The 9,476-nt window shown below is 44.0% G+C and overlaps 2 protein-coding genes across 4 annotated transcripts in view; one reads left to right on the top strand and one right to left on the bottom strand.

The window, feature by feature from the left end:
• Window positions 1-519: 519 nt before the first annotated feature.
• LOC106816269 overlaps window positions 520-9,476 on the bottom strand; it is a 55,427-nt gene continuing 46,470 nt past the window's right edge. The window contains exon 7 of the transcript XR_001394865.1: window positions 520-562. The gene's annotated coding sequence lies outside the window, so the exon portion shown is untranslated. The remainder of the gene's footprint in view (window positions 563-9,476) is intronic.
• The window catches only part of LOC106816268 (probable ergosterol biosynthetic protein 28), an 18,752-nt gene continuing 11,704 nt past the window's right edge, over window positions 2,429-9,476 (top strand). For all 3 annotated transcript variants that reach the window (XM_014820848.1, XM_014820849.1, XM_014820847.1), the window contains exons 1-3: window positions 2,429-2,584; window positions 4,088-4,178; window positions 5,008-5,126. In XM_014820848.1, the coding sequence (XP_014676334.1) occupies window positions 2,443-2,584; window positions 4,088-4,178; window positions 5,008-5,126 (352 nt within the window). In that variant the 5' untranslated portion in view covers window positions 2,429-2,442. The remainder of the gene's footprint in view (window positions 2,585-4,087; window positions 4,179-5,007; window positions 5,127-9,476) is intronic.

The following is a 9,476-nucleotide window of genomic DNA, read 5'->3' as shown; positions in this document are numbered from 1 at the left end:
TTGTGTGCGATACTTATCATACTAGAACCTTAGTGCTCTGGTATCATAACTGCTGTGCAGTACCAAAATTATTTTCGTGATACCAGATTTTGAGTTCTGGTACTGCACCCAGTACCAGAATTTTTTTTCAATTTTGACCCCTGCAGCTGTGTTACTGTTACCACGGCCACAGACTAAACATGAAAACGGATAAAACACACGTACTAATCACGGACGCACATGGACAGCCCTGACAAAAAGTTCCTTATCACGAGCGTCCGTGTTTACGAAATCACTGATGATAGCATTGCGCACGGACGAGCATGCGTGCGAAAATGTCCGGTGCACTATAAATCTGTATCACACCCGCTTCGCCGGCAGCGGTTTGAAACTGTAAACAACTTGGTCAACTGATTACTTGGACTGGGGATTTCAATTAGACATTTCTTAGTAACCAGCAGTGATATTGGACAAACTAATACGCGTTTGGCTATAAGGTAATGTACTTATTAACTACACAAGGTGCCAGTTACTCTAGCATTCGTCAACATTGCATAATCAATGGACATATTATTCCTTTAAACTTTATCAAACAACATGCTAAAATCCCATGAGAAGGTAATTGTACCTACCGTATTCGTGTATAAATCGCACCCCATATTTCACCTTGAAAAGTTGGTACAAACAAATTGTACTTTAACAAGATTTCTTAGCCTTGTGTGTAAGTTGCACCCCTGATTTTTTTTTACTGAAGTTGTGTACAAAAAAGTTAGACTTATACACGAGTAAATATGTTACTTATCCAGGAATGTCCAGGAAAGGTCACTACATATAGAAGTGCGTAGAAGTAAATGTAATTGCATGTACATGTAATTATTATCATGCATGTATTATCTTCGATATGGTGTCCAGAGAGACCGGGTACAAGATGGCGTTGCGCAAAAGATGCGTTGTTCCCCGACCGCCGAAAGCGGTTAAGCCGCGCACTTCCGCGGGACTGGGCGCACGCGACCGCGGGGTGTACGTTGTATGTAGCATCTCGCGCTCCCCGCTATACGAATTCGCGCGCTGAAGGAAGGCGGGCGCCGAATGCGTATAGCGGGCAGCCTAACATCGCGCAGTTTTCGGGACACGTACATCGGCTCGGCTACATCGGCTTTGGAGGGGGGCCTTTCTGATTATAGATTGACACGCGTTTGTACATCCTCGCCGTCGTACCGTCACCTGCCGTATTTTCGTACCTTATCTGGCGTTCTCCCACTCTCTTTCTCTCTTTCTCGCACTCCCCACGGTCTGTCTCTCTCTCTCTCTCTCTCTCGCTCGCTCCGCCGCCACGGGTTAATAAGGTATCTATATACATGCATCAATGCTGCCGCAGCCAGGCACACAAGCATGCACTTGCAGCGTTTCAATAAAATGTAATGCTAAATAAATACAAAATCTATTTGCTACGAAAGTCACCGCGGCGCAAAAACTCCCCGAGCCAGGTTTGTTGGATATAGCATTTCGACCGTGCCCGGCCGCCACGTGAGCGCGGGGGAGGAGGGAGGCTAGAATGTCGCGCTCCGCCGTCTTCGTAAAAACATGTGCATATATATATTTGTGTGTCAGTGTGACGGCGTATTGTAGGATTAGCTACGTGTAAAAACTGCCACGGCCACGCCAGCACGTGCTCGCACGACGTGCCGTCGCCACGGGCAGCGCGGGGTCAAGAGGTTGATAAAAACCTCGCACGTACGGAGCCAGGTGCTTTTGGAGATAGATAGCATCTAGACCGCGCCAGCCCACGTGGAGCGCCGTACACGTCTTCGTTAAAACCTCTGTGATAGACGTAACGCTATACTCGGCAGAAGCGCACGTCATCGCGTAGCGGCCAATGTGCGAGCGCGTCATTGCTGATTGACAGCATTTCTTGGAGTTTCTTGTAGGAGCCACTACGTCTTAGCCATGAGGCGCGCCACCCCAAAAAAAGGTTAGGGGCCGTTTGGAGATGGCCTCAAGCCGTCCATCCCGAAATGTCGGTTGGATTGCGCCCAGTTTTCGCGTAGTGCGTTTTCAGACCCCTGTCTCAGATATCTGTCTAAAGGGACAAAAAGGGGGCGGCGTATTCGCGTTGGGGCGCGCAAAAACCGGGGCCGCAAGTCCGTCTAGACTACTATGTCTCATCACTGCATGTTTGTTTTGAAACCAGCCTCTATCGGACTTGTGTTATAGAGACTTCATCTTTATATGAGAAGAGCTCATTTCTATTACTAGTTTGAGATTACATTATAGCAGCTCTTGCCACATTTATGTGTGCATACATGTATTGGAACCTGTGAGTTGATTTTTCATTAAGCGAGAAAGCAAAAACTAAAATCTTGCTGTTTTGGCACAAATTAACATTTCTTAATAAAAATCTCATTTGTTACAAATTACTAATTATGCTAAATTATAGTTTATTATACACTTTGTTTTGCAGCAATGGTATTTATTCAAAAATTCACGGCAAGCTTGCGAGGATGGATTGGAGTTGTGGCACTTATGGGCATAGGAAACACCATCCAATGTTTTTATAACCATGTTTTTCTGGGAGAAAACCTATATATGGAAGGGCCGAGTCAAGGTTAGTGTTATCAATATTTAGCAGGAATTGATAGTGGTTTGCTTTTAGTGAGTAATACACATACATCGTTTGCATGCAGTACTGTAGCTGCGGCACAACTTTTTGAACGGATTTTTACTTCAGCCATTTTAGTTTTATTAATATTTTTTAAATGTTTTTTTTTCTTATTTTGATATTGTGTGTATATGACATGTGAAACAGGCCTGGAATGTCTTTACTGAATGCAGATTCACTGAACCATTGCATGTGAGTTCAACAAGCTTATCACTTGATGCAATTGGAGTATAAAGTTGCTGTTAGCGATGGACTGTTGTGTATATATATATATGTATACTGTGGCGGCCATTTGTCCATTCCCAAAGATGGTGGGACACGTCAAATAAACGTCGACATTGTTGACTACACTTGTGAGTTTCAAGTGCGGCATCAGAGCAACACGGCAGGTGGCGCACGTTACATTGTACAAGTTTGTCAGTCACAGAAGGTTGGTGATATGCCGCACGGCGGGTGCCAGTCCGATTCCTGTCTTCTTTGATCCTCAGCAGTAGCAGCAGCAGCAGCAGCGGCAGCAGCAGCAGTAGCAGCAGCAGCAGCAGCGGCAGCGCCCCTGTGTCTTTCACCGCACCATCCTCCGCGGTCTCCAGCATGGACTTCCCAGCATCTAAGGTCCAATCAAAGGCTAAGCTAGCTAGATTTCTTTTGGTCTATCAACCGCAGCTTTGGTTATCCAGTTCGATGTGAATGGTCAGTCTTTCAGCTGACCATGCAACACTACCTCAGGAAGCTTTCCTGCATCCATGAACTGGATTCTTACCTAGCAGTGGAATTTTGCGTTGATTTGGAGCCACTTGTCTGGAGAAGACATGTATTGGTTGGGAATTCCTTCCCCCACGTGGCTTTAGAAGTTTTGCCTAGACATCTCATGTTGGAGCTGTTTAGCCGCTTCTCTTGGCTGGCATGCGAAAACTACCATTCACTGCTATAGAGTAAGGTGCTGAAAATGCAGGAATTGTTCACAGACATCTTTAACTTGAGAATTAGCTTTTATTCACTCACACGTTTTGTCAGAGCCTCCAAAAGGCAGAAGCAGCCTTTCCTATTCTGGTGTCAATTTCGTTGTGAAATGAGAGAGTAGGCCTACTGTAGATGTATTATACTACTATTAACACTGATTAATGTGTAGTATTGTGTACTATATGTTCCAGTAGTTATGCAAGTATATATATATATATGCAGGCACTTGCTGCTGGTACCTATCCATATATCTGTTTCGTGTTCTAAATGTGTGCCTATATATACTCCTATAGATTGTTTATAATCCTGAGCCTTTTACTGTGCTTGGATGCTCTGGTTGCCATAATCCTCATTATTAAATGGGAATATTTAGGGTTATGGATTGGTCAAAAGGGTGATTACTGCAGCCAATGGAATTCTAGCTACTCGCAGAGGTGCAGTATCAGAGCTACCTGGACTTATTTTTATATACTCTACCTTTTTTTACAGTGACACCATTGATGGCTAGGCTTTTTGGTACATGGACCTTTCTCGCTGCCATTGTGCGAATATACTGCGCCTATGATATCACAAATCGACCGTAAGATTTTATCTACATCTAGCAGCTTTTCTGCAAAAAATTATGGTATTCTCCTATAGCCAGAGATGCTATATAGAAAGTTGTAGCTTTTATGGTGGATGTACATTACTGCGTAAGCAAATTGGCATAAATGGGTACGTAGGCTGTATGCAAGGGTGGGGTGAAGTGGTTTCACTTCTATCTAACAACACCATTAATAAAATCAACAGTCTGTATATAGAGAATATAATAGCTTTCGTGGCTCATATTCAAGATAGCGGTTGAGTAGATTTATTACTGAGCAACATATGCAACATGTGAAAATCTAATTATTACACATGGTTCGAATAGTCCTTGGAAAGTTCTTGAATTTAGTAAATGTTGATTTTGTGCTTGAAAATTCCTTGAATTTCATAAAAATGTCCTTGAATTTTTAGAAAGAATTCTTTCCTGTAATAAAAAAAAATTTTGTACCATCAATAATGTGCAAACCTCAATAAAAATTGTGTTAAATGAGCTTAAAAAGCTATAGACACGATAGACAGTTAAATGATGATCACAATTAAATTACAGTAAGTCAGTAAAATCAGTCAGTAAATCAAGGTATGTTGTAGAAGTGAGAGCGTTTAGAAGGGTTTATTAATGTGATCCAGGTAAGTTTTAGAGGTGACAATGATTAAGAATGGGGTTATTATTAAATTAATCCAGGTATGTTTTGTTCTGTGTATGAATTCCGATAAAATGTCCGATAAAATGTTCTTGAAAAGTCCTTGAAATAATTTTCAGTCCTCCTGTATGAACCATGTTACAGTCAACAGGCATATACAAATTACTTTAATTTGCCTTCTAGGTTGTATGACATCACATTGATATCATTTTTAATTGCATTTGTGCATTTCACACTGGAGGCATTCTACTATCAGTCTACGGGCTTACATGTCGGTCTGGCAACACCGTTATTGGTCTCAGGTGAGTGAAAGTTTCTTCCTGTGATAATTAATTTTCACCATTTTGCCATAGCTGGGCTCAAATTTGACCATGGCACATGGATTGAAAGTTGCGTGGTTGCCCGCCTTACATTCTGTGGTACCTTGAGCATGTTGCAGATACGCACAGCAATAAATTAAGTTGCCATGCAGCACTTTATTTTAAAGGAATGTCTGCCTTTGTGTCTATCCAACATGGTATGTTTTCCTAAAATTTCCGAGTTAACCCAATCCTTTCCCTAATAAATGTTCCCCTAAACCTGGGAGTTCTGGTACAAGGAGAGTTCTAATATAGAGCTGTACATAGCCTGTGTGAATACTTTGGGGGGGGGGGCATTTAGTGACCTGAGTAATGATGAGTGAGTACTTTCACAGCTGTGAGAGATAAACTACATGTAGGGTAAGATTAAACTGAAAGAATAATTTTTTTCTTGGACTACTATTGTAACGAGGAATGATGATATAAAGCCAAAACTTGTGTGTCGCCAAGGGGTCGGGGGGCCAAATATAAAGCCAACGTCAACAATAACAAGCGGCAACTTGTGTGTAACCGAAATAAACTTTAATAACTTGCACAGTGTAATCCCACTTTCACAAAGACAACGCAACGTGCATGCGCGTGTGCTCACCTCCCGCGACCACAATCAGACCCTCTAGACTCCTACATCTCCGTCCTATATATTCCCCCCAAAACTCTTACATCCTGCACGCACATGTACCGGTTCTCCCAGACGGCGTCCTACCCCCATTTCACAATGACCCTAGAAACTGCCTAACCTAAAAACACGCTTATCCGATTCCCTGTAACATCAATGCAGCCGCACAATATGCACGACACTCCGTCTACACAGACCACCACCAAAACAACCCCCAGCCCAGCCTCGTTACTAATTCATGCAACACCTGCAAAACACATGTTACATTATCTACCCTTTCCCCAAAACGATGACTACCCTGTCATCGATTCAGCATCTCCGCTGATCTACACTTCAACCTAAACCTAAACCTAAACAATTCAAAACAAAATTACTACCCTAATACTTATGAAACACACATATGAAACATAAGGCTTCCTATACAAAACAAGTAACGATAAAGTTCGATCAACATAGACGTCAGAAACTTAACACATTTGGCAGTGAACATTTTGATATCGCTGCAATTACTCTCACTCTTGCGTCTTTTTATGCTGTAACGTACGTGGCGTATGCGTGTACCGACACGCATTACTGAAACCACGTTTCCAGCCATGTGCTCCATTATATCATAAACCTCTTAATCCCCATTAATACACAGCACCGATGTGGACCTGACAACCTTTGTCACTTCCACACATCATACAGCCAACAAAAATATGCAAAACTGATTTCATATTTTCAATGAAATGTTTTAGGCCTATATCAAACTCTAATTGAAGAATGTGTTTAGCAGTCTGACAATATAGTGTAAACGTATCGTTACAACTTTAAGAAAACGATCACAAATTTCTACATAAAGTTTCACGCAAAAGATTTTCCACACAAAGACCGTCATGGTCACAAGCATCTACTATGAAAAAATTATACCGCTTACATAAAACAAAACAAAAACAGATAAAATACACATTCCTGACGATGTCACACTTTCACGTCCTCTGTCTCTGCTCTGTCAGCCTTGTCTTCTCTGTTCTACTCTCCTCTCTCTCTCTCTCTCTGACATAGGTCGAGACTCGACTTGCCCTCGCAGTATCATGGATGCAACACCGACCGTTCTTTCCTTCACGTTGACTTACTCACATAGTTCTCACGCCGTGTGCATATCCACTGTTCTCTCTCCCATGTCTCGCTCTGTTCCTCCCGTCTCGCTCTCGGCCATTCTTTGTCTCTGTCGATCGCTCTCCGTCGTCCTTCCTTCTCCATCTTCCTTGATCCACCGTTCTCTCTCCCGTGTCTCGCTCTCCGTTGTTCTTCCTTCTCCATCTTCCTTGCGTATGGTCCGTAGATCGATATAGTAAATCGATGTACCTTACATGTATTGCAAAACCCCGGCCCCCCCACTCCGAGGTCGGAAGGACCGCATGCGCGTTCCCAAAATCTCGGGTAAAGGGGTATTTTTGGCGCGACAAAATCCGGCCCAAAATTGTAAAAAAAAGGGGGTGTATTTGACTTTTAACCCAGAGATTTCTTTAAAAAGGGGGTGTTTTTCCTCTTTCTCTTTCATCTTGAATATCATAGAAAACTTTATCAAATCCCGGGATCAAATTCCTGAAATTCCTGCTAGTTTTGAAAGCTCATTCAGGATTATTTCATCTTGAAAAATAAAAATATTGTATATGCTCCTAGTTCCCCTCGCTCACTGAACTCTACACTACGTAGGTAGACTGGTACCCGGTCGACAGTTCCACACGCTACACTAACGTCACTACTAGGGGTGAGTATTGCGACCAAAAACCGTATTGCAATATATTGCAATACGACAAACCGTATTGCAATATTTTCGCATACGTCATTGGGAAGTGTATACCATGCATGATATAGTAACAATTGACTGGATTTTAAATATCATCATATATTGTATTATATGACATGATTTAATTTCTCATGGTTTTTCTTGAGAAACAGAAGCACGGCAATGTTTTCCGCTGACAGTGCAGCCCTCTGTGCCGTAACAATGTCACCGCTCTACTGAATACCCTGGTTTGTCTATATTCAGGCCGGACAGGAGAATATTTGCATATTTTGTCACGTGGTTTGTGTTATAACCAATCAGATGTAATCGGGTGGAGCAAGGAGGGGAGAAGCTGGTGGAGAAGGAGGAGGGGGAGAAGGGAGAAGGTGGTGGAGAAAGCTGGTGGAGAAGGAGGAGGGGAGAAGCTGGTCGAGGAGGTGGTGGAGAAGGAGGAGGTGGTGAGAAGGTGGCAGGGAGGTGCCCTTCTCCCTTGCACACCTTCTTCCTTCTCCACCACCTTCACCACCACCTTCTCCACCACCTTCACCACCACCTTCTCCACCACCTCCTCCTTCTCACCAAGCTTCTCCCTTCTTCCCTTCTTCATTCTCCACAGCTTCTTCCCCTCCTCCTTCTCCACCAGCTTCTCCCTCCTCTCCACCAGCTCTCCCCTCCTCCTCCACCAACCTTTCCCTTCTCCTTCCTCTTCTCCACCATCGCTTCTCCCCTCTTCTTCCCACATAGCTTCTCCCGCTCCTCCCCACCCTCCCTTCGTGGCCCCTTCCTTCTCCACCAGCTTCTCCCCTCCTCTTTCTCGCACCGCTTCTCCCCTCCTCTTTTCTGCCACCACTTCTCCCTTCTCCCCTTCGCTCCTTCTCCACGCAGCTTCTCTCTCCTGCCCTATCCTTCTCCACCACCTTCTTCGCCTTTCTCCCCTTCCTCTCTCCTTCACCATCTTACTTCAAGGCTCGAGTGACGTCAGGAACCCGTGATTACATCTGATTGCCGTTATAACAAACCCACGTGATAAAATATAGGCAAATATATCTCCTGTACGCGGCCTGAATATAGGACCAAACCGATACCTCCTCGGAGGCCACTGACGTGCTGGTAAATTACCCCCCTGCTGCATTAATGAGGGCTATCATACTGGCTACTGAAACTAAACTTGAACTGAAACAGTGGTGGGTGCTCGCTTGCAGCTTGCTATCGCGCGCGCGCGGGACTCAGGTGACGCATCAGGCATAATATAGACTCCGCTACGTTGCCCGTGCTCTCCTGCCTCGGCGCAACGGTTGCGCCCACTCTGACGCGCAGGTAGTACCGCGCAGTGCTCCATGCAGTGGTTGCTTACCAGTAATATTTTACTGCGTGAAATGGCGTGGGCGGCATTGTTGGCTTTCCGTAATAATATACACGCGCCAGTTGGCATAAATTTTCAGCCATTAACAATATAACATAATGGCAAGTGTCAAGCTAATATTATTTCTTGTGTATACAGCCGTATCGTAAAAAATCGATATCCGGGAAGTTGTATCGCATATATCGAGTTGTTCAAAATAATATTGCAATATAAGCGTTATCGCGTATATCGTTGCACCCTAGTCACTACGTCAGTGTAGGCGAAGGATACGTACCGGAGTGACAGTGGCGAAGCGGTACCAGTCTATACAATAGCTGTTCGGCGGATTTAGAGGGTTCTCCAAGGCAGGAAAACCGCAAAAGGCCCCGCGAAAGGGGGGTTCAGAATTTTGGCAGTCCTGAGATAGGGGAGTGCTTTCAAAGGAGGAACGAGCATATGCATACCCTAAATAACACTGAGTGGGGGGGCCGGGCCGTAGTAAGTGCTGTCACGAGCACAAATGTGACGAGGAATGATGAATTATAAAGCCAAAACTTGATCTCC

Source organism: Priapulus caudatus, unplaced genomic scaffold (genome assembly GCF_000485595.1).
Source record: "Priapulus caudatus unplaced genomic scaffold, Priapulus_caudatus-5.0.1 Scaffold1333, whole genome shotgun sequence".
Classification (NCBI taxonomy): domain Eukaryota; kingdom Metazoa; phylum Priapulida; class Priapulimorpha; order Priapulimorphida; family Priapulidae; genus Priapulus; species Priapulus caudatus.
This window is presented reverse-complemented; position numbering and strand designations above follow the sequence as displayed.